The sequence below is a fragment of the Pavona decussata genome, unplaced genomic scaffold, assembly GCF_977016875.1.
Source record: "Pavona decussata unplaced genomic scaffold, jaPavDecu1.1 SCAFFOLD_28, whole genome shotgun sequence".
In the NCBI taxonomy this organism is placed as follows: domain Eukaryota; kingdom Metazoa; phylum Cnidaria; class Anthozoa; order Scleractinia; family Agariciidae; genus Pavona; species Pavona decussata.
The window spans coordinates 941164-966616 of record NW_028145451.1 but is presented as its reverse complement, the minus strand read 5'-3'; the positions used below and the strand labels follow the sequence as shown (position 1 = coordinate 966616).

General features: G+C 38.4%; 3 protein-coding genes and 1 long non-coding RNA gene across 7 annotated transcripts; 3 read left to right on the top strand and 1 right to left on the bottom strand.

Annotated features, from left to right (window-relative positions):
* Window positions 1–616: 616 nt before the first annotated feature.
* Window positions 617–6014, bottom strand: LOC146484982 (neuropeptide FF receptor 2-like). Of its 4 annotated transcripts, none has more exons than XM_085103879.1 (2): window positions 5931–6014; window positions 617–2784 (listed from the first exon to the last, which is right to left on the bottom strand). In XM_085103879.1, the coding sequence occupies exon 2, from the start codon at window positions 2703–2705 to the stop codon at window positions 1788–1790; it is 918 nt and encodes a 305-aa protein (XP_084960005.1). In that variant the 5' UTR covers window positions 2706–2784; window positions 5931–6014; the 3' UTR covers window positions 617–1787. The 4 variants fall into 4 exon arrangements, with proteins under 4 accessions (XP_084960005.1, XP_084960003.1, XP_084960006.1 ...); XM_085103877.1 differs by lacking the exon at window positions 5931–6014 and adding an exon at window positions 5302–5550; XM_085103880.1 differs by lacking the exon at window positions 5931–6014 and adding an exon at window positions 4246–4368.
* Window positions 5765–7666, top strand: LOC146484981 (uncharacterized). The gene is made up of 2 exons (XR_014863485.1): window positions 5765–6030; window positions 6806–7666. It is a non-coding gene; the product is annotated as an uncharacterized LOC146484981 (long non-coding RNA).
* Window positions 7667–11248: 3582 nt separating this feature from the next.
* LOC146484980 (trypsin-3-like) lies at window positions 11249–17948 on the top strand. Its single transcript, XM_085103873.1, has 5 exons — window positions 11249–11575; window positions 12261–12410; window positions 14603–14801; window positions 16050–16639; window positions 17764–17948. Exons 2-5 carry the CDS (start codon window positions 12311–12313, stop codon window positions 17946–17948), a joined length of 1074 nt encoding a protein of 357 aa, XP_084959999.1. The 5' UTR covers window positions 11249–11575; window positions 12261–12310.
* Window positions 17949–21397: 3449 nt separating this feature from the next.
* Window positions 21398–22380, top strand: LOC146484979 (melanocyte-stimulating hormone receptor-like). The gene has a single exon (XM_085103876.1). It carries the CDS (start codon window positions 21400–21402, stop codon window positions 22342–22344), a length of 945 nt encoding a protein of 314 aa, XP_084960002.1. The 5' UTR covers window positions 21398–21399; the 3' UTR covers window positions 22345–22380.
* Window positions 22381–25453: the final 3073 nt, after the last annotated feature.

Sequence of the window (25453 nt, the reverse complement as noted above, 5' to 3'; positions counted from 1 at the left end):
ATTTCAATTTTTGCAAATTATCTCAAAAACTAAGTCGGTCACCTACCACATAGACCTATTGATTTTTTTCCCTTACGTGTTCATCTTAGTTATGGCGTGGGTGGGAAGGTGCGCGCCCGCGGCTAAAAACTTTTTCGAGCCTCCTTAACACGATCCTAATATTTTCATTTGTCTTCGGTCTTTGCCGGTTCTCGAATTGTAATAATATATTAGTTATGTTCAACCCTATTCACCCTGGAAGGGGAACTTTTTTAACACTAGCGCAAACACCACCAAACTTTGTAGCCTTTTTGAAAAACTGAAATATCTGATTGATGTTTCTTTTGACATATTTTGGTATTTCCTTTTTTTTTACTTTTTTTACTAAACTCAACTTATTCTATTCAATTTTGTTTTTTGACTTGGATCCACCGTCTTGGATTTCATGAATTCTCGAAAACCTCGGAAAACTGTTCAAACAGAGATGGTAAAATCGTATTAAAATAAAAAAAAATAGTAAGACGATAAACCACTGGCATTTCGGATTTACAGTGCAGCAATTTACAATGAAAGGAACCTGTTTGTTTGAGAATTTCTAAAATAAATGGTATTTTTTTTCGCCATGCAGTACTATCCATCCCGGCATTTTGCTTGATGGACTCTATGCGTTGATAGTGTCTCTCCGGGGAGGAACACTATCGCGTCACGTGATAATTTTAAGCCAATCAGACTGGGAGTAGTATTTGATAGTTGGTGAGGAGTAATAGACTGCTCTCTTTTTCTATCGGCTTTGAGCCTCGCCTATCGCGCAATAAAATCTCCGTGCAAAGGGTCTTACTGATCAGAGAACAAAATTTCCTTTATTGTTCGGGCAAAGATCCTCGCTCGGGAGAGGCGTGAGTTTGATTCCCGCTCGAAACAACATGTTCTTTTCATGTGAGGTGTGTCGAAAGTCATCTCATGACCACACAGTTTACTGTGAAATACACATTTACTTAAAATTAGTTACACGCTGACATAAAAAAGTCTTCTAGGTTGTAGCTTTGCGTAAACTTAATTTTAACCACCGGTGCAGCATTTTATTATATCACAAACAGAAGATTAAAATCATCCTGCTCTCCGCCCCCCGCCCTGGTCCAAAAAATAATCGATAACAATTCTTTTTCGTGATCAAACATAACAATAGCAAAGTAAAGTGGAGCTTTTCATCGAATGGTTACACGAAAATTTTCTGTCTTGAAGTTCATGCATTAAATGACCTACTGTGTGGCTATGGAAGATAAAACGAGAAAACGAGGCAATGATCTAAACCTCTTCCCGAAATGCGTATCTACGCCACACTGACAAAGGACAACGTGTAACAAGCCAACCTAGTACACTACATACTTACTTATGCCCTAATTCTTATACACTACCATGCTGTGAACTTATACAATCGAACCCCTCTTAAGCAGCCACCCTTGGGGAAATGCCAAGTGGCCGCTTCATATGGGATCGTCAGAAATTAGCAAAAGGCCGTGGTAGAAACGTCAATTTACTTGAATACCAATGACACATTTGTAGCGTTGGGACAACTGTTGCCCGTAATAAATTTTATTAGTTGCCACTCCTATCTGCCATGACGTTTTTCAACTGAAGCAAGGCCAAACTACCTGTACTAAATTCTTGGTGGTCGTTAGTAAGTAATAGAGGTATAAACAATAAAAGAACCCTCATCGGGACGGCCAAAGGTGGCCGTTTAACAGGGGCTATATTTACAGTATTATACTAACTTTGACTTGATAACTGGCCGCTTAATAGGTGACCACTTAATAGGAGTTCGACTGTATTGACTGAAGCTCTATGGGTTGGACGCGTTTTGACACTGCGGTCTTCCTCCAAATAAGTTGCGTTTTGTTGTACAGTGCTTTCCTAAATGATTGCATTCTTATGGCATAAATTACTGGATTAATAAAGGAATTAACGTAAAATAATGCATTGACAGAGTTAGTAATAAAGAACTCTGTGTTTTTGGACAACTCATCAACTATGTCTTCATAAAAGAAAGCATAAAAAACCCAGGGCAGAATGTTCAGTGCGGAAACAAAAGTAACTATTAATAACGTTCCTGATAATTTTCTCTCCGAGGCAATTGCACCAAACCGCTGGATAGGGGGATCACGTTTCACTTTTGCAGTAATACTAACATATGATATTGTCTGTATCAGAAAAGCGGGGGAAATAAATGAAGCCCAAACGTACCGGCTAACAAATGGTTTTTCCAGAAAGAAAAAAGCATCTAAAGATGCTGGAATTAAGGCAAGTAACCAAACGCAGGGCATAATATGAAAGTAAATCGATTCGCTGACTAAACGTTGCCTAAATGGATAAATTGTTACATAAAGGCGCTCTAAAGAAATTAATGAAAGATAAGCTATGGAAGATGCCGTGAATACGTTGTCAAAGGTTAAAACAATAAATTTTTTCCAGCTGAAACCACTTCCAGGATCAAACGTGACGGTGTGATAAATGTGCAGCGGTCCTGAAACCGCTCCAACCAGTAAATCAGCCACAGTCAGGTTTATTATCAGGTACGTACTGCGCTTGCGCAAGTGGCGGTTTCTTGCAAAGGCGATGAGAGTGAAGGCGTTGATAATAAATGTCAGAATATATTCACTGGCAAAAACTGTAAACCATGTTGTACCCAGACCTCGTCGATTAAGATCTTCATTCTTCTCTCTAACCATGCTTCAGTGTAAATGAACCTTCCTTCTGCTACAGCCTTCTAATATATATTCCATGCAACTGCTGGCTTTGAACATCGATCTAAGAAAACATTCATTAAAAGGACGTTAAAATTGGAGTAGTTTAAAAGACTACAACGTGATATGCTGAATGGTAAGGGTACAATGCAAAATTGACCTCTTATAGAATTTATACTTATAGACCTCATAAACAAAGTTAGTTGACATGTAATGCTGCACTAAGGCATTAGTTACTTGTTACACAAACTACCTTAAATGCTACTTTTAAACATTACGTAAAACGGAGTAACAGCAGGCCAGAAATAGTCTTCAAATAACAACACACGGTCTGAAATAGATGTTTCGGATGCCCTACATCCATCTTCAGTTTCGAAGGCAAATACAACCGCTAATCGGTGTAATACAAATACAACGTGTATAGAATAGTAATTACTGAATAACAACATGGATATGAATAAATGAAATTAAATGAAAGCGATAGATGGACATGATTGACTTGTTTGTTTAACGATGATTTTTCCCACCCAATGTGCAAAGCCTCCTCTATTTTGAGTTGAAACGACGTGGAGGCGGTGTCAAGAATGGAGAGCACTCCGCGACACTTCTGTGTTCAGAAGGCTTCTGAACTCAAAGCTTTGCATGTTTCAGACCCATTGATGTGCTGGAAGATATGCGAATTCTTATCAGATGTTAAATGTTCGCGAACACGTCTAGCAAGATGTCGGTTTGTCTCACCGACAATCTATCACTTTCATTTTAATCCCATTTATTCATATACATGTTGTTATTCAGTATTTATTATTCTATACACGTTGTATTTATATTACACCGCCTAGCGGTTGTGTTTGCGATAGCAGACAACTGTACTTTGTGAACAAGTAAAGCACAAGCGGCTCTATAGCTAATTCACATTGACTGGTAAGGGCTCGGCGCATAACCTACCAATAGAGCATTTTAGATCGTTTCTTGCTGTAGGTCAGACTCACCGGATTATTTTGCATGTGGCCCTCAATTCTGATAATAAAAGGTTTCGTGAAACACTTTAGAACAAAAATGAGCGATATAAAGAGTGAACGACGTTTCGATGACTCCATGTATTTCGAACTTGATAATGATAACATGGAGTCATCGGAACGTCGTTCACTCTTTATATGGCCCTCAATTCCTTGAGAAAACGTTGTCCTGAGATGGTTTTGCTTTTTTGCATTCGTTTGGAGTAAAAATCCACGATTATGTGAAAGATCCCCGTTTTTATCACTACACTGGATACGGGAAGTAGTGGGCGGAAACATCGAGGTAGTGTTTCCTAAAGGAATTGAGAGACATGCAAAAAAATCCGACAAATCTGAGCGAAAACAACAAAAAGATATTTAAAAATCACTATTGGTAGCCAAGGCTTCAGTTCTTTTCGATGCATACTCTAATCTGTCATTTTGGAAAGGAAACTACAGGAAAGGAAAGGAAAATAAAATGCTAGAGCAACGAAATAACGCATTAGACTGGAAATACAAGAGATAATTACCTCCAAGTATATATGATAATTATTATAGCAACAAGTCCTCTTTCTCATTCTGAAACGAGCTGCACACCTTTCTTGCTTAGAAATCCCTTCTTTGTGGAGAAAAGTGAGTACTTCTTACATAACGACAGGTGTTGACAGGGTTGTTGACACTACGCTTGCCTACACTCTCTTGCCTACACTCTCTACTTCAATAATGGTTTGATGTATCGCATTAATTAGACAGGCCGCTTCCTCGTAATATTAATGAGGAGAACAAAACTAATAAGCAGAAATGTTCAAACTGTGCCTATATGAAAAGAATAAAACCATTTTAATTCCTTGTTCACCGTTATAACCCATTCACTCCCCTCTTTTTCTGTTTGTTTACCGCAATGTTTATACCAGAAGCCGATCAAAACTTTGTACTTGCGATAACGATGCAGTCGAAATTTGTATATTTATAAAAGCAAGAAATGAGTCCTCCTTCTTCCTTTAACTTAGCGCAGCAGGAACCAGTCCGGAATTTACATCAACTTTAAAAGTGTTTAATACTGACGCCAATCGCCCTAGAAACAAATTTCTTCAGTTTAATTTTCCCAACAGTAGTGTCATTTTTTTTTTTTTAATTTGGTTACCTAGGCCTTACTTCAGAGCGTATTTTGACATGAGTACCAGTAATGCTTCCTGTTCACAGCAGATGAGTGAAATTTATTTGTTTTTAGTATAATTAATCAGGTGATAAAAGGGATTCTATTGATCTCATTGGGCGAGGATTGGCGTCATATGCTGCTTAAATCACCTGGCGCGGCGCGGGAGCACTAATTTTCAAAACGAATTTGAGACAAAATTTGAAAGCCGGGAAGTAAACGAGATGAATTGATGTCTCTTGAAGTTTCACGTTACAGTGAAACTTCAAGAAACATTAAAGACGGCAGTTTTTATAATAAAACTAGTTTGTTGCCGGTTCGAGCGGGTTTCGATCACCATCTGAACTCACCGCCGCACAACAAAAAAATTTATCTTGGAAAACCGTGGACTTTTTCAGTGAAGCCAATAAAGCACTTTTAAAATTCCTACCTGAAGCAGCTTATCTCCGAGGGTAATTTATAAAGGTTCGTCAACCGGTGATGCCATCACAAGGAAATTATGCTACAAAGTGCCAACACGCATTATCAGCTCGAGTCTTACACCCGAAATAGCCTGGTTCATCGATGTCTGTTTTGATAAAACAGGTAGGAGAAAACCGATATTCATTCACGGAGGAAGTGAATGCTTTTTCTCATTGAAATGGAAGAGAAGAATACTGACTTTTTGCCTGAGGCAGGAGCAGTTTGTCGATTGACTGGCGTAGGATTCTCGATTAACCATGTGATCGCCTGACTGCGCCTTTCTGTTGATTAACGCGTGAGAATTTGAAACAAACAAATAAGACTGACATTATTCGGATGGTACTTTGTTTTTCTTTGATCATCATCCGAGTAATTTTACTCACAATTATATATTCATCTCAGGCTCAGCAAATATTGGTGACAATAATCCCGCTTAGGGTAACAATTATCCCGCTCGGGCGGGCAATCTTGTGGAATACCCCCTGAAATTAGCCAACTCGGCCTGCGATCTTGTCGGCTAAGTATCAGGCGATATTCCTCGCGATTTCGCAGGATAATTGTTAAGTATAATTTTCTCGCATTTGCCGAATGACTTACCTCTATGTCGGACCAGCAAGGCCATTAATTTTCAGCAGTGAATGAATAGACAGTTTAAATGATAACCGGATCTCTGGTCAGCTGCCTTGGATCTACAGATGTAAGTGACGCTGTTATTTAGTACATGTATTGGTCGTAAGATTCAATCCGTTCTTTAGTGAATTGGTTCTGTTTTACATAACTTAGGAAATGCAAAAGGAATAGGAATATAAATTAGGTTGGCATGAGTTGCCAATTTGGGTCAACATAAACGTTAATTACACAGCCTTTTGGTAAAGTTCCGATGATTTCAGTTTTATTCTGAACCAGCCAAATGCTACCTTTTCCCTTAATATAGTTACCGTTTGACATTCTTAGCAGATGGCCAAACCTTTTCCGAAACAATCGTCCCTCATTGCCAGGGCTTGTTCCATGGTAAGCAGGGGGATTTAGATTTAGAGCACAATCGACCATTACCAGTAGCTAGGAACAGACCAGAATTTTGATGGAGGCAAATTAATGGTAGATAGATAGATCCCTATTAGGATTGGATGCCTGAGCAATGATACAAACAAGCCAAACATTAGTAAACCATAAATTTTCTTCACCTTGATCCATTTTAACGTTTATAATTTTGTAGCCGACAAGGCGACAAGTGACGACTGTGTTTCATTGTTTTCATGATTGAGTGAGACGAGCTGTCGGAGGCTCTTGGTGAAAGCTTTAATCTGATTGGTTATAAATTTGATCTAATCAGATTAGTTAAATTACCAAGCGGCTTTGGCGTTCATAATTGAGCTGAGTCATTTTGTCGGATGCCTTTGATGACGAAAACCTGTACTGTCTTTGCATAGTAAAAACCTTCAAATTATTAATTTGCTCGTAATATTTTATAGTGGAACGCGGAGCCCCGTAAGAATTTGGTAATGTATGGATGCGAGAAATTTGGTTTTGGTTATGACGTCACTGTCCGTCCGTACGTACATACGCAGCACCACAGGAAAACCAATGCAAATGGCACATTCAAGTGTGTGAAGCTGTTCTGCCGCCCGAGTTTGTTTGGCGGGAAGTTGCATCCCCAACAGCGTTTCACAAAAACAAAGAGAAATTTTAAAGACAACAAAATACAAAGTCAATTATGTGACCAATTCAACACCGGGAGAAAGAGCAAGAGGAGAAACAAATCGACTCTCTTCTCGGGCACGGGCACTAGTCTGAACCTAAGTTTTTGTAGGTGCCTGAGCAAAAATCTGTGCACCGTGCTCAGGCACGGCCACTACCTCGAAGGGTAGTACTCGGGCACCGTTCCTGGGCACGAGTGCTGGTTTCAAAAGGATTTTGCTAGTTCCCAAGCTTTTTTCCTAAGATGCAGTAAACAAAATGGCGGCTACTAAATTGACGAACAAGAACAGGATTGCTCCTAAGGCACTGAGGAGTCTGAGCAACGTCCTTTTCAGTTTCCGGGCACTTAGACTCCCGCGGAGGCCCCTAGAAAGATAACAAAACACAGTGGAGCCCGGTTAATACAGACAGCAAAGGGACACTCAAAAGTCAGTGTCCGTATTATCTGCGTATCCGTATTAATCGGGCTGTCAGAATAAACGTCACGAACACATTTTTTTTTTTTGGTTTTGTTTTTGTATCATTATGATTTATCGATACAAAACTAAAGCATTACAATTTGAAAGCAACAGAACGATGTTTAATGTATGAACTGTAACTTAAATTAACACTGAATAAACCTTAATATTAAAGTAGTCTCTCGCTAAAATCAATGTTTGCTCGGTGCTTCAAACACGACTGACAAGGTAACAATTAAAAATATTCCGTGACTTTGCTCTGCACTGGCATTTTCAGCATGTGTTTTAGTCAGACGGACTGTATATTAGACAATTTATGTCAGTGTCCATACAGCAAGGCTAACTTTGTATAAGAGCGTGTCACTCGGGTCACACAGAAAAGTGTCCGTATTAAGCGGACTAATGTAGGAGAAAATACATGAGCCGACGATTGATATACAGTGATATTTTCATTCAATCTAGATTAGTTTGTGACATAAGACAATTTAATCAATCATGTACACAGAGCTAATATGGTCTACCAACAAGAAAAAAAAAAAAGAAAAGAAACTATGTGAGGTAGAATCATACCTTTATGTAACTTCAAAGTGTTCAATATTAATTAGCCAACGCTATTAAAATCCAGAAAGAGAATTTAGGGTCACATATTTCTAAGCTTACTCTCCATTCCCTAGTACATTGAGGTAGCTTCCCAACTGTCCTTAATTACCTGATGTAAACACACTCTGTTTTTTTTTTTATAAGAACGTCTAATTTTGGAGCTGAGGCTGAACGTTCTTATATATTTTTTTGTGATTTGAGGTTGAAAACGTTCTTAAGATTTTCTTAAATTACATAGTATACACTACATGTATTTCGGTAACCAGGAAACCTATCAAAGTGCATTGCCTGCTGAGATATGGTATCAAGAACTACTGCTGATTACTGATGACAAACCTAGATGTGTGTCACCACTGTTAATGTTATACAAAACATTTTGGTTAATTTACATTTGGTACCTTGATTTTATATACAGATTAGCAAAATAAAAACGTCCGTAATCGACTCTCAGCCTGAGGAATGTTCTTAATACGTTCTTAAAATTTTGGTTAATCTCAGCCTCGACGTTCTTATAAAAAAGGTTCTTATAAAAAAAACAGAGTGTATTCTTTTCATCACTGCCATCAAACTATGCAAAGAAAACGGCTGTAGAAAACTGCTTAGCTTATGTTGTATTTTTTCCTGTAAACGCCTTTCTCCTCTGTAAGTCATGTGTCGAGTTTTTGAAATTAATGTCAGTTAGGGAGTGTTCATTATTTATGGGAAGGGGGGGCTGGCAAATGGGAGGGCGGGGTAAGTGAAGTTTACTCCCCTATTTAGGGGGGGGTCAGAAAGGTTTTACTTTGAATCTGGGGAAGAGGGGGGGGGGGGGGCAAAAAAGTTTGAAGGTTGATATCATTAGCTTTGAGGTTTTTTTAATTCTTCCAGAACCGCATGACATTTAATGTACTTGTGCCACAGTAAATCAAACCATAATCTCGCACCAATAGTTTACACAGCAAATGGGTTCCATTCAATGGATTTGCCAGTTAGATATGTTTGGATTTCACTGGCTGCACCAACAGATAGGCTGCCCTCAGAAATAAGTTGATCTTGGCCTTTCACTAGAACGGTTGGGTGAAGGCTGTCAGTGTTTTGCAGGAAGATCATGTCATCTGACAGTGGCAATATAACTTCTTCTGCACTTTGCCCAGTCAAGGACTCCACAACTGCAGCTTGGCACAGTATTTTTCTCTTTTCTTTCCTCTGTTTTGCCTTTCTCTTAGCCTCTTTCCGCCTGCTACTCACTTCACATTTTTTTTTTTGAGTGTCTGCCAGTTGCACAAACACCCTCTTTAGCTGCCCTGGGTTATTTTCCAGACTAGTGATTACACTCTGTATCACTTCAACCTGTACATTGACATACGTAATAGTTTCTTCTACTGCTAGTGGAGCAAGCAAAAGGCCTAGGCAGGCAAGTAAAGCGCTAAGTGGAGGATGAGAGTATGGTTTGATAATAAATGCATCATTGGGGGGGGGGGGGGGGGTCAAAAACGTTTACAAGTTCAAGCTGGGGGAGGGCAAAAAAGTTATCCTTCATCATTGAGGGGAGTACAAAAAGTTCCAAACGTTCCGTTTCCCCATTTGCCAGCCCCCCCCCCCCCCCCCTCTCCATAAATAATGAACACTCCCTTATGCCTAATGTAGCTGGAACTTGCTGATATTTTTGTAACACTTTTTGGTTTTGAAAATTAAAAAAATACAGTTGCAAAAAAAAAAAAGTGTTCAATAATGCGCCATGTCTCGCTTTTAAAGAACGGGTACTTACCAACGCCGTGACCGAGGACAGAGTGGAGCCTCGTTTCAAACGACTTTACTAAAAAGCCTGGCACTAGTGATCAAACCAAATACATTCGACTCCCGATAACTCAAACCTTCAAGGGAAATTGAAAAAGAATCGATCGAGCGGGAGTTCGTCGAGTTATTGAGGGTAAAATCATGTAGAAAATGACCTGAAGGAAAAGGAAATTGGTTCGAGTTAGCGCGAGGTTCGAGTTAGTGAGGGTTCGAGTTATCGGGAGTCGACTATATGACAACGCTAGCTACGCTGCTGCCATTGTTTCTTCTTTTTTCTTTAATCCCGAGTCCCGCAATGATCCAAGGAAGCCCTTAACGAAAATTTATTCATATTCAGACTCTTCATAATTTCTAATGCTTCGCTCAGCAACCCGCAGTTAACGATCGAGGTGTATTCTGTGACCAAGAATCCAGAGGATATAAATATAAGTTGAAGGACTTCCTTGGTCAAATTTGCATCGTAAATTTGAATCAGCCATATCCAGCCGAGGAAAGTCTATTCACATTTCAACTCCTCGCTTTGCATCGAAACATCGACAATTATTACCAACAATTATCTTTATTTATTACAAGATTGGTATCTAAATTGCTATTTGGATCATTCTCAAAATAGAATGGGGTAACCTCCGCGGACAACATGAAACAAAAACAATATCTATCTTATTTGAAAGGTTGGCATGGAAACGAGCTAATATTTTCATAAATGCATAAAGAAAAGAGTTAACGTCATAGATCCCTGCTGAAAATTTCCTAGCAAATTAGTTTTTTTTTTTAAAGAAACTCGTGTTCTATCACTAGGTTTAGACTCATCGGATTTGGTAGTTTAAGCCGACACTATGTCACCTTGATTCGTTTACGAAACAGTTTCAATTGAATATTTTCGAGAGGAGAATTTTCAACTACTGGTCTGAAAGGGTAAGATGCTTAAAGTTATACATAGTGTTGTTTCCAAATCATGATTTAGAAATCACCTGCGACATCATTATACAAAATGTGTCTGTTAGTTTCGAAAACCAAAGCCATTTGAGTTTGCTGGAAAAGTGTTAGCCTTAGCTAGCGAATATAGGGAAAATGGTTTGTAGTTACTTGAACAAATTTTGCTTGTTTCAACAAGTAAAGTGAAATCGTAGAATAACGCAATGTGAAATGGGTCCGCGATGCTGGCTAAACGTAAACCAACATGACGGCCACAATAAACACTTCGCGAGTTTTTATTACGTTGTAGCTGTCGTTTACTTTAAGTTTATTTTTTTAGGACTTGTTGTGGATAAATGCCGATTGATAGGATCAAAGTATTTTAAAAGTAGCATTTGAAGTGTGTCTTAAATTCCAAAACATTTTTGCATCTCCTAATGAAAGCTTGAAATCTGGAACTGAGACATGGAAATCGGCATGAAATTTATCATCGCAGTTGTAAAGAATAAGAGATAGACCAACTTTTTGGAGTAAGCGAGTCACATTTTACAATTTTAATTCGTCAGATACATGGGTCACCTAATTCAATTATTTGGCCCATGCATCGGACTTGGATCGACTTGTGTCGACTTGGATCGAAGCCAGTGCAAAATAGCATAATTTAAGAATGCAAACTCACACCAACAGGAGAGTAGATGTCCATTAGCCTTATTTTCTGGGGGGCAACAATTACAAAACACGTGGATTAGATCTAGGGAGAAGAAAAGAATTTATTCATCAAGGCGCGCAATGAAGGTGAGTATTTTACTCTTCAGGTTTTACTTTTTTGGTGCTAAAAGGCTACAAGAATGACAATTAATTCCAGCCGTAATATAGACCTTAACATTCACGTGCAAGTACGACTACGAGTTTTTCCAATAGGCAAAGAGCGCGCGAGAGGGTCACGCAGGACTAAAACCGTGTCATTTTGGAGGGAAAACGAGGTAGCCGTCGTCATTTTACTACGAGTTTTTCTGACTTGCAGTAAGTCCGATCGACCACAGCCAAGACGAACCGACTCCATCGGATCGACTCTGTTTGCCAACATTTTCTACCGCACCCCCCAACCCCACTTTGCAGTTTTTTTTTCTAAGTCTCTTACAAACTGACTTGCTGTGACTCCGATGCACTCTTGCCAAGACCAACCGATAGAGTAACAACTGACACTCTCTTATGCACAGCGAATCATAGAAATAAGGAGAAGCAACATTTATTTTAAAGCTTAGGTGGACAATTTCCATGGAAACAAAGAATTTGTGAGGCTCAAACATACGTATTGTTTGTTTAAAGTTTTTGTTTAAACTAGCGTGATTCTTAAAATTCCTACTCCGTCCACCAATTGCAAATTTAATGTAAAGAAAAGGCAAACATTTTAAAATTTAATAGCTCACAGTAGTAGACAGAACGAAATAATTTTATTTCATCTTCAAATTTTCCGTAGCTTCCAGTGAGCCATAACAAATGGACTGCTCTTTCAAGAGTTACTAATTAATGCAAAACGATCCGAAAGTGGCTGTTAAACTCTCCAAAGTCATGGCCAGCATGTGGACAGCTCAGTGTATTTTACTTCTGCTACCTCTCCTCGTGCAAGGTATGTCACCTTTCATTTAATACCCATGAAGACTCGACCTCGCAAATTTGTTATGCTGAAGCACGCCAGCATCATGCCCTGATCGTAGCTTAGTTTGAAACAAACTATTGTGTAATGTTATTTGAATAACCTCCACTTAAGCGACTTAAGAGGCTCTAAATTCTGGCATAAAAGACCAACTAGAAACACTTTCGACATTCTTTACATTAATTTTATAATCAGGAGCAATGCGTGTTCTTGATGAGTAGAGTGGATATTTGAGTTATTCAAGTGTGTGAATTATGAAGTTTACTAATAAATGCAAGCAAGGGCAAATAACACCTAAGACCATCTCGGAAATTTTTTCGGTTGTTTCGTTTTCTAGCATTATCATCAACTTAAATGTCAACTGTATGAGATGCCGAAAGTACTTTTGAAGTTTCATAATTCTTAAATATAAGGATGTTAAAACCACTAGAATGGTGGGTAGCGAATTTCAAACCACGCTTCATTGAGGACATAGAATCAAGATGTTAACGATACTAATTATAGACGACTGGCCTCGTTAGGTCTGTACATTTTATCAATTCCTATTTTGTTTTGTAATACTGACCGAGGCTGCGTGCTTTCAGTAACCTGGTGTACAATACTTCCACCAGTTATATGGTATTCTACAAAAAGAACTTTAGCCAAGCAGACCGGGGGTGCTGTAGATTTGCCGTATTCTGGCATACATACCTCGATTACTCAAAAACCGTTATAAGAAGTTTCGGGAGTTAACGAAGTACAAAATGGATCTTGAATATTGTGTGCCAGCAAATTATGCCCTATACTTGAACTTTGGAAGCTACTCCGATTCTGCTCATTCCGCAATATGGTCGGATGAATCAAACGCCACCTGACTATCAAAGAAAATTAAACTTGGCTCCCCATACCAGACTATTATTGATCTTGCATCAGCATTTTTATTTAATTTCGATGGCATTTTGCTTACCCTTTGGCAGTCAAAGGTCTTGTCAACAAATTAAAACTCAGTGCTTTTGAAGAGAGCGTACACAAAATTGTAATTTTTGTTAAATACTTTGTCTTCAAGTGCCATGAAATTATGCGTCTTATTGAAAGAATCAAAGCCCCCGTAGGGCTGTTTACAAAAATTAACAGTATGCAATTGTGATTGCAAAAATAGATTGCGATGAACTTTATCTTGCATTACTTTTTACTAAGCTCATCTTTGGAGATCCGGAGGTAGCCGAGATAGTTCGGGGACGAGGCGAACATCATGGGCGAAAGTTGACATGAATAGCTGAATACCATCTGACAACCTATTGTCATCAAAACAGTTCTAGAACATTTTTGATTTTGCTACCACTTTGTGTTCAACAAACGGACAGAGAAATGGACTCTACTCGAAATTCTATAAACCGTCCAAGACGGAAGGAAGGAAGGAAAGAAGGAAGGAAGGAAGGAAGGGAGGGAGGGAGGGAGGGAGGGAGGGAGGAAGGGAGGGAGGAAGGAAGGAAGGAAGGAAGGAAGGAAAGAAGGAAGGAAGGAAGGAAAGAAGGAAGGAAGGAAGGAAGGAAGGAAGGAAGGAAGGAAGGAAGGAAGGAAGGACGGAAGCAAGGAAGGGAGGAAGGGAGGAAGGAAGGAAGGAAGGAAGGAAGGAAGAATTTTTTTCACACATTACAGATTTTACGTACAGTGATACAAATACAGTCTGTAGTAACTTTTTTACTCACACGAATTACATTAATTGAAAATATTTTAGAACCCGCACGTAGGTTTTGAGCTATTCGAGGCGAGATCAAAAAAGAAGGGGATATTAAAAGGAAAGAACGAAATGATAACTCAAGAAGCAATCTAGGGTTACTCAGTTTGTTTGGTGACGAGAATTAGAAGCCAGCGTTTATGATGTCCAAGCTTACCCGGGCTTACAACATCACGAAAGCAATACAGTGTAAAGTGCAGTGACAGGCAAAATTTACATAAAAAAGAGAAATGCAACGAAATGTATGACACAATAGTTACATTAGTTACCTACAAAATATGTTATAATACTGAAAGGTACAGGCATAGACTAGATACGATACGTACAATACAAAATAGTTACATTGCTTACAAAACACATGATAGAAAAGGTACAGATAAGAAGGAGAAAAAGTGAGAGGGAGAGATATTATTGACACTTTTTAAAATACTTTAATTCCTCCAATCAGGCGATTGCGGTTCACGTCGCAACACACAAGCGCGCATAGTTGGCGGCTCAGAGGCTCCTGTCAATTCTTGGCCTTGGCAGGCGATGCTGAGAAACGTAGACGGCGAACAGTTCTGCGGAGGAACTTTAATTGATCCTTTGTGGGTTCTTACTGCTGCTCACTGTCTTCCAGGCGAAAATACAACAACCTTTTTTGTCAGGTATGAAATGTTTGAAACACGAACAGTAAAAACAGTTAATTAAAACCTCGAACACTTTTGTGAACTTTTTTTGGAGAGTATCCTGAACTCTGTTTATAAAACCAAACATTCGTTTCAACCTTTATAGCCTTGCATCGTCACAGCTACTACTCAAATAAGAAACCAAAACAAATCTTCTGCGAGTAACACAAAAAAATGGCTTGGTACTTTCCTCAGCCAATTAAGACAATTAAGGTCAATTCTCGTAGTTTAATTGAACTTCTGGATGGCGTAAATGTTTCACCATGTTTAAAGATATTGGGATTTTTTTTACCCCTAAGGTTTTCATAATTTAAGAGTAATAGTAGGTACTTAATAGTGTAGCAGTAAATGTAATTATGAGTAAATCTAGCTTTAGTTTGATGGTAAATACATTAACCAGAGTAACCGACTGGATAATTGCAAAGAAAGACCGAGTTTATGTTGATCGGATTGGCGAAAGTTATGTACGTTGATTTAATCTTCACATTCAATCATTGATGATAGCTTCGTAAAGCATGTTGTGACGATTTATCTTGAAGTACACATGCTGATAATGTTTCAAAAAAGATTGCTTCTGGTATTGTTCCTTTTGAAACGCTTCTATGCATCTAGTACAATGCGTTAGGTGCAACCGCATTTTGATTATCGTAGTGTCGAAAAACTAAAACAAAATGCAAAATCGTGCTGCAAGAATATAAGCCTTCCCTGACTATGATGCAAATGCTAAAGTGTTTTTTTATCTCTCGGCCGGAGAAGACTACAAACTCATATCGCTACTATGGTGCAGAATTCATTAAATTGTCTTGCCCTCCAATACCTGCGTTCTATGTTCATCGGCTGTACTGTTATATCAAGCTATTGCATGAGGAATTCTGACGGCAAGCTAGCTGTTCTACTGCCAACGTTCGGCTATGGGAGTGCAGTGTTGTGGAACAGTCCGGCTACCATTTGAGATGCGGCAAGCACAAAGACTTGCTAATTTCATACCCAGCTGCTTTGTTCTCTTTAAACATTGGTACACGGCATTCATGAAAAGCAGGCATGTTTATTTATTCACCTTTTTTTATTTAATATTTCGTAGGTAGATAGTTACATTAGATACATTGTTTTGCGTTTATGTAAGAACTGATGTATTTATGTTTAAAAAAAGCTGCTGATGATGATGATGATGATGATGATGAATCGCCTACCTAACTAAATTAACCTGATTGTTACTTTTTCAACTAGAATGGGGGCTCACAATAAAGAGAGTGACGACATAGGAACAGAACAAGACATAGATGTGGCACAAATCATTAGTCATGAAAACTACAAAACACCACTTGCTGACAGCAATGATATCGCGCTGCTGAAACTCGCAAGTCCCGTCAACATAACTGAAGAAGTCGGACTTGCTTGCCTGCCAAATTCCAGTAATTCCCTCGTGAACAAAACTTGCTGGATCACTGGATGGGGGACACTGTCATCTGGTGGCAATCAACCAAATGTGTTAATGCAAGCTTCAGTGCCACTTGTTTCACATCAGCGATGCGAGCTGGCACATCCAGATGGCATTGATGATACCATGATGTGCGCAGGTCTGGAGGCTGGAGGTGTCGATGCCTGCCAGGGTGACAGTGGTGGACCTCTTGTCTGTGATTTCAACGGCAAATGGCATCTGGAAGGAGTGACCAGCTTTGGTGATGGATGTGGAGATGCAGGCAAGTTTGGAGTATATGCTAAGGTTCGCGTCTTCATGCCGTGGATTAGCGCGAGGATGAATTCCAGTAACGCATCTGTACCAGTAACACTATCTGCGACACGTGTAACATCATTGGGTAAGTAAATATTAAACTAGGTTATTCACCGGATCTCAAAAATTCGTTATCATAATGTATTTCTTAGGGCATCATATGGCGTAAATTAACATAACGGTCAGCGATTAATTTAGGCTGCTTTCTTCCTTATGCTGAAATAAGAATACACCGCTAAGGATCGCAACAAAATTTATGACAATAGACCTTTTCATAAATGGCGACTGATTTGTTATTCTTTTCAATATATGTTAATTAGCCCTACTAACCTCTTTTTAGAGTAAAAATTCTATTGAATTTTGCACATGCTAACGAGGCTAGTAAGGTTTATTTTCATGAAAATAAAAGAATAATTTATCGGCCGAGATTTATGAAAGAGATCTATTAGATTATCCAAGCAGCCTAGTGATGAGACCATGGCTTATTTCATCTGAAGGTAAACTTTAACTGACAAATGAGCTGCAAAATACCAGTACTATCTTTGAACATCTGTGCCCAGTTGTTCAAAGAGTGGATATAACTTTATCCAGTGGATAAGTCACTATGCAGCGGAGCAAATGTACTCCAACCAATGCTTTTGGCAAGTTTTCTACACAATCCCATTCTTAAATTTGACATATACTTCTACTTTATTCACGAATTATAGGACTATCGAGAAAATTTTGCCCTCATTTTATCTGCCGGATAGCGAACTATCCAGTGGATAAAATTATCCGCCCTTTGAACAACTGGGGCCAGATGGCTAACCAAGAGAAAATGAGGATTATTCGATTCAGGACTTGATTACGACCTTAAAAAGGGGGTCTGAACATATCTCAATAACATATGTAAAGGCCGATTTAGACGGTACAACTTTTGCTTACCACTGTCTTACTACTGTCCGCATGCGATTTCTAGAGCGCGTGCTGCTCGCATCGTGCAAAAAAATTGCACACAACTCTCGTCATTCAACATTGCCTATATCTACCGAATTGTCGTAGGATTTTGTGACATATTTCAAAATCCTACGACATTTTTTGTGACGTACACGACAGTGTAAGCAAGTTGTAGGTTTGATTTAAACGAAACGATTCGTGTCGTAGGCCTGTCGTAAGTTTGTCGCATGCGAGGAAGTCGTACCGTGCAAATATCGTGTGTTCTCATTTCAGAACCACCAAGTACAGCAAGTACAACAAGTACCTCTCAAGGATGCATAGCATCCGCAAGCCAGGTTTCAGTCTCAGGCAATGAGACTTCCAGTGTTTATCCCTCCGAAGGCCAAAGCAATTCAGCCGCTCTGGTTCCAAACGCTTTGCTGATACTGAATACGTTGATTCTTTATTTTGGGAACTAATGCCCCGTTTACACCAACGCTACACATGTGTAATAGCTGTTTAGTTCAACAGAATGGTTTAGAATTGTTAGTTTCCTCATACAAGGTACTTCCTGATGTTGTTTTTCGACTTTTTTTAGTATTAGAAAACAATGAACGCACAAGCACACAGACTTAAAATATCAGTTTTGAATTTCTGCCATTAATTTTCTTTTTATTAAACCTATTGTAACTCAACATGTTTAGGGTTGGTGTGATTGGAGCATAGCTCTTGATCTTAGGATATGGGTAATGTATATACCTTTTGCCCTATTCACACCAAGGCTTAAACACGTTTAAAAGCTGTTTAGTTAAACACAGTTTAAAATTGTTTCCTTCATAAAAGCTGCTTTCGGATTTTTGTAGACTGCAGATTTAGCACAAATGAAAGCATAAGTTAACGTTTACTTGAATCCTATGTCAAAGCCAATGGTTTAGCTTTCTGTTACCAATTTTCATTTTGTTAAACCCGGTTTAATTAAACATGTTTTCTAAGCCCCATTCACACCAACAAAACATGTTTAATTAAACCGGGTTTAATTAAACATGTTTTATTGGTGTGAATAGAGTTTTAGTCTAGATAAATTTAACCCTTCAACAAATAGTGACCGGTGTCAACATTTTCCTTACAACGTCACCACACATAATCAAATATAGAGGTAGAAATTATTACCACCGAACGGATATGAATGTCTTGAAGTTTAAACAAATTCTCCCAACTAATGAGCAATATTTGGAGAACCGGAAACTAAAGAGAAAGGTTTTTCTGAAAATAACGAATATCTCTTCACTTATAAAATGCGTCGAAATAACAAAACAAATGCATAAATTTGGGCCAAAATGCCTTTTTCTCAGGGGGTCCCCAATAACTCCGAAAGAATATAGAGCGAGATGTTTAAAAGTGCGTCATTTATGAGTTTCGAGTTAATAAATATTGTGGGATTTGAGAAAAAAAAATATCGATTAAGTTCGCACTACGCGAAATTTTGTTTGATTTGCCAAAAAATCTGTCAACGCGAAGCCATTTCTAGTGCGAACGATTTTTTGTACCCACCAAAATGTTTCCGGTGAGGGTAAAAGGCGGAGAGAGTTTGCGGAATATGGCGTGCGGAATGGCATAATTATGCGAAATACGATTTACGCGGGAAATAAATTAACTGAAGAGCGCTTCATGTTTTCGCGCCAATTTTATAAGAGCAGCAGCTTTTTTGATACTGCGGACTCTTGCTAAATATTAACAACAATTCGAGGATTTGATCGTCTGATAATTGATTTGGAAGAAGTGAGGGTAAAGAAAGCGATGAAAACTGTTTATAGTTTTCGCATTCAAGGAACTATGAGTAAATCCGTAGTAAATTTCATGTTCACTTTACTCCATGCAACTTCGGTTGACAAAAATAACGTGGCAGCGTGAAGTCCTCTCAGGACAAAGATTGATCCTTTATCGAGGGCAAATAATAAACCTTTTTTTTTTTTTTTTTTAAACCCTCGGTAAAAGATCAATTCTCATACCCTGTATGCTCGATGATTCATTTATCATGAGCGGAAAAATGAACAACAATTTGACCAAAATGCATTTGTGTTATAGAATAGTTTCATAACCTTTCAAACAACCAGTGTCGATAATTAGACACCATACTTGTCATCTGCTTTTTTGCTCTAGGGCTTTTTCGCTTTTAAATCTCATTTTAGGTTGGGACGTCTGGCACTGAAAGACCTTAATTAAAGACGGATATGTTTAGTTCGATAACGCGTAACTGAACTATAGCTACCTGAATCGCCGTATTAAATAGCTAGGTAGCTAGCTCAGCAGCTCAACAGTGACTTGCGTACTCGTCGCTCGACGAAAATGTAAGGTGAGAAAAAGTAGAACATATTTTTCCCATGAGTTGTACAAATTGTAACCGTCAAAGAGTCTGATAAAATGACCGAGTTTAAATTTAAAATTTCTCACATAATAGTTTTGGCCTTAGACTGATGTCATTCCTCCAGTCTGGTGTTGCTTTTTGTCTAGGCTACTCGCTGCCACGTTCTTTTTGTCAACTAGAAATTTAATTTATTCTTAGTTCCTTGAATGCGAAACTTCATCGATTTCTTCACTGTCACTTCCTAACCAGCGATCAGACATGTTATATCCCAGGCGTATATTTTCTAATCCTCGATCTGTTGTTTGGTCGTTTAATAGTCCGTAACATCGAAAAAACTGCTGCTCTTATAAAATTGGCGCGAAAACAGGATGCGCTCTTCAGTTAATTTATTCCCTGGGTAAATCGTATTTCGCATAATTATGCCATTCCGCACGCCATTCCACATACCATTCCTCAAATTCTTTCCTCCTTTTACCCTCACCGAAATTTTTCAAGCGCAACGAAACTTCAAAGATTCCGTCGACTAGCTTTGGAGGCTGCAAAAATTTTGTCAGGCGAGAAAATCCTTTGTTCCTTGACATCCATCCGTCATTGGGTCATCAAATTTCGCAAAAAACAGACACCGACAGACATGTCACGACATCACTTGATGGTAAATTGATCAAGTTACTAATTGACATCTGTCACTAAAAAATAATTCGCATCTTCATGTGCGAACAGGATTACGAAAACAAAAAATTGGTGATCCCAAAATTTTCATTTTTTTTTTTTGCAAACGCTAAACTCAAATTTTCGTCTTAGTGCGAACAGGGCATATTCAAACTTGAAGCGTTCTGGAATTTATTTGCCACTTGGGAATTACGTATCGTGGATAGAAAAAACAAAAAAGGAAGGCCAGTAGACCGATTTCCATATATTGAAATTCTAATTGGCCAAAAGAAATAAAAAATACAAAAGGAATTCATTATTTATATATATGAACCTTCGCATAATTTATTTTGTTTATAATTCCCCTTATTTCTGTGTCGATGAAACGTGGTAAATAAATCCCAGAACGCGGCAAGTTTGAATAATATTCGTAACACAAAAGGATTTGCTAGCATTGATAAAATGAACCGGACGTGAAGTTTAAACTTGACCACCAAAATTCGCCGAAATCACTCGAGGATACACACCTGGAACCAATGAGCCCGTTTGTACATATGATGAATCTTATCATATTCAAAAATAATTAATGAAAAACAAATCGGTACTTTTTTCTCAATTCCAAAAGAGAGAGAGCAAAAAAAGATCTTACTTCGAAATTCAAAACGGCGCACTTTTAAAAACATCTCTTCATTAGCTTATAGTTTTAACAGATGCCAAAATGTCAAATGTTAATAATTCAGTGGCATTTCAAGCAGCTGCGAACTAGTCATTAATTACCTGAATATTGCTCTTATCGTGGATATTGTTTCTTTCCTATTGGCTTTCATAAACAACAAGGCAAAACACCAATATTTCCCGACGTATCGATTCAAATTTTGTTATTATTTGAAAGTATCTCTGTTGATGCGCCTCAAAACATGGAGGGGAACGCTTCCGAACGTGCTCTATCCATGCATTGTTCTTTCCTCGACTTTGCTGGTAATTCTACAAAATTTCAAGATGCTTTGAAAATACTCTGTGGTGTCGTGAACTCCGTGCTGGTTCTCCCCACAATTTCATTGAATGGTTTAGTCATCGTCACAATATGGAAAACTCCCTCCTTGCGTTCTGTGCCATCAAACATTCTTCTCTTGTGCCTCGCTTGTGCGGACTTCATGAACGGACTGATAACGCAACCGTTAGCGGTTATTCACCTTGTGGGCGAGATAACCTTGGACGATCGCTTGTTCTGTGTTCCAGGCGTTGTTATGGAGTCTGTGGCATGGTTTGCAAGCGGAATTTCAGGAGTAACTGTTCTGGCGTTAAGTGTGGATAGATTCCTTGCTATTTACGTACATTTGCGCTACAATGAAATTGTAACACTTTCTCGGACAACGATTTTTGTTGTAGCAACATGGCCTCTGTTTACAGTCAATGCATTTGCTCGTCTTGTTGGTATGACTAACCACTTGTTCATAACTATAAATATCATTGTTATAATGGTCTGTCTCGTTGCAATATTGCTGATCTACTATAAAATATCAACAACTGTAAGACAACACAGGATGCAAATTCAAATTCAGATGGTATCAGTATCACAGTTAACTCCCTCACAACAAACAACTAATGATTTAAATGCAACGAAGTCTCTAATGACAGTGGTGTACATAGTGGGTTTGTTTTGGTTATGTTATCTTCCTTTCGCCTGTGTTCTTGTTAGTTATCTTATTTTAGGAGTCACACCATCGATTAGAACTGCTTATTGTGTAACGGCCACGATAGTTTTTGCAAATTCGGTAATTAATCCAGGACTATATTGCTGGAGAATAAGCGAAATCCGCCAAGCGCTGTTAAAGTGTATTCGAAAAGGTAGAGAAAGCTGACAAATACATCGTCTCGTGTACAGTGTGTGTAGCGAACGTGCAAGACTACACCCCTTTTTACTTTTTTTACTTACTCACTTTTCTATATATACATATAAGAAGCTTTTCATAAGAACGTTGAAGCTGAGATTAACTAAAATTAAAAAAAAATAATAATTATAATCTGAGTCCTCGAAAGGAATCGAATCCATAGGTTTTTAAAAAAACTGTCAAAATCCCCGAGCGCTGCGGTTTGGCTCAGTTATTAGGTGCGGTTACACTGGCCATTTTACCCTTAAGTAAATCGCTCTTGCCCACGGGGAAGCAACTTTTTGTGTGAAGCCGACATTCCCAGAAATGGCCTTGGGGAAATTTCCATGGATGCGTCAAAAAGAACAAAACAATTTCCCATGAAAATTTCGATGTGTTAAGTAGAACCCAAAGCGGTTCAACCAATCACGAGAAAGTGAAATGTACGAAACACTAGAAATCACGTGTTGTTTACGTTCTGTGCGCCAAATCCTACCCGCTACTACGGTTTTTCAAGCTCAGCAACAATCACACCATGGCTGGTTTTCAAGCGTTTCTGTAAGTAATTTTTATACGTTTAAATGTGTTTCAAATGTAGAAGGGAACTTTATAAACTCGTTTTGAAAGCTACAGATTTCTTGTACAAATTCATGGCAGCATTTAATTGCTGTAGGTTTCGCTTATGGCGCGTTTTTAGTGTCAAAATTCAAACTATCAATTCAAACATTCGATCCTTCAATTCAAACATTCAATCCTTCAATTCAAACATCCGATCCTGCAATTCAAACATTCCATCCTTCAATTCAAATGTGCAATTGTTCGGTTCAAACTTTCGATCCTTCAATACAAACATTCAATCCTTCAATGCAAATATGGAATGGGTCGATTCAAACATTCCATCATTCAATCCAAATATGGAATTGTTTGTTTCAAACATTCGATTCTTCAATCCAAGCACCCTTTTCTTCAATCCAGAAATGCCATTCTTCAAGTTAAACATGCATTCCTTGTATTGCCTGGCCTATCATTCAGTTCAAGCATGCATTTCGTCAATTCAAACATGCCATTTTTCAATTCAAACATTTGATCATTTAATCCAAACGTGCATTTCTTCAATGAAATCCTGAAACTCAAACACTACACCATAAATTCCGCGTTCAATTTCGATAGAAAATACTGAAATCCTGCTGTTGAAACATTCTGCACTTTAATTTTAAGATATGAAATCCAGATTATAAATTCAAACATAGTCTCACAATGTAGTTGTGCAGTGGCTCGATTCAAACATTCACTTCGGCGATTCAAACATTCAGCTCAGCAGTCCAAACTTTCAGTTCCTCTCCAGTAGTCTGGAACCGAGGGGACTCTGTAAAACGAGGATACGGACGGGCGGATGGCGGACGGCGGATGGGGCTTTAAAAAAAAAAAAAAGAAGAAGAAAAAAGGATGTTGATACGATTAAATTTATTTGTTAATTGTCACCTTCTAAGAAATGCTAGCTTTGTCTATTTTTTTAAATTTTTTTTAATTTTTTTTTTTTGGTTTGAATTAATTTTTTTTTTATCTTATTGTAAGTCAAACAGCGAAAACGCTACGGAATGTTTCTTCTCGTTTTTCAACCAAATCAGTCTGAGTTTGCAGTGGAACTCCGTACATTAGTACGACACACCATCCGGCAAAACAACACGTTCACATTCATGAACATTTACAGGATAATCTGATTAACGGATAAAGTACTGTACGAGCTCTTGTTAGGCATTAAAGATTGGAAATCGTGGTTATTGTTCGAACAGACAGATCGATACAAGTTATTAAAAAATTATTTTAAGATGTACAAAGATTTCCCTGCGTCAGACTGCGAACGTGTCAGAGCAATTGGATAAAGCCTTATACGCCTGGTTTATTCAGCAGTGACACCAATTTCAGGTCCGCTTCTTCAGGAGAAAAGCGAAACATTTCTCAGCGCAGTTGGACGCGGAGTCGACCGATCGCGAAAGCTTCAAAGCATCAACCGGTTGGTTAGACAACGTTAAAAATCTATTCACAATTAAATTGTTTTCTTTATTTCATTCCTTTACATTCCTGTCTCATTAATATTCATATTTTCGATTATCCGGACTCCGATTATCCGGACATTTTATTCAAGTCCCAACGAATCCGGATAATCGAGGTTCGACTGTACCAAGTTCACGGAGAAGACGACCTCTGACCTGACTGGGGACTGAAGGCCGTCCCCGAGGCAACTGGGGGAAAACCAGAAACTGACCGAAAAAAGCATGTTTTTCTGTCAGGTAAAAAAATCTGAATGTTCAAAAAAGAGAAAAACCCGTCAAAATCTGCAATGAATATCAAAACCGAAAAGACGCAAAACCCGATCAAACAAAGTCCCCATATTGCAAGGAAAACTTCGCTTGTGTACAAATTTAAAGAGAAGAAAATGACACGTTCGAAAATCCTACACAGGAAAATCTTTGGACATCTTAAAATAATTTTTTAATAACTTGTATCGATCTGTCTGTTAAAACAATAACCATGACTTCCAATCTATAATGCCTAACAAGAGCGCATACAGTACTTTACCCGTTAATCAGAACGTGTTGTTTTGCCGGATGGTGTGTCGTATTAATGTACGGAGTTCCACTGCAAACTCAGACTGATTTGGTCGAAAAACGAGAAGAAACATTCCGTAGCGTTTTCGCTGTTTGACTGACGATAAGATAAAAAATTAATTCAAATTAAAAAAAGATAAAAAAATAATAATAATAATAAAAAATAGCCAAAGCTAGCATTTCTTAGAAGGTGACAATTAACCAATACATTTAACCGTATCAACATCCTTTTTTCTTCTTCTTCTTCTTCTTCTTCTTTTTTTTTTTTTTAAAGCCCCATCCGCCGTCCGCCATCCGCCCGTCCGTATCCTCGTTTTACAGAGTCCCCTCGGTTCCAGACTACTGGAGAGGAACTGAAAGTTTGGACTGCTGAGCTGAATGTTTGAATCGCCGAAGTGAATGTTTGAATCGAGCCACTGCACAACTACATTGTGAGACTATGTTTGAATTTATAATCTGGATTTCATATCTTAAAATTAAAGTGCAGAATG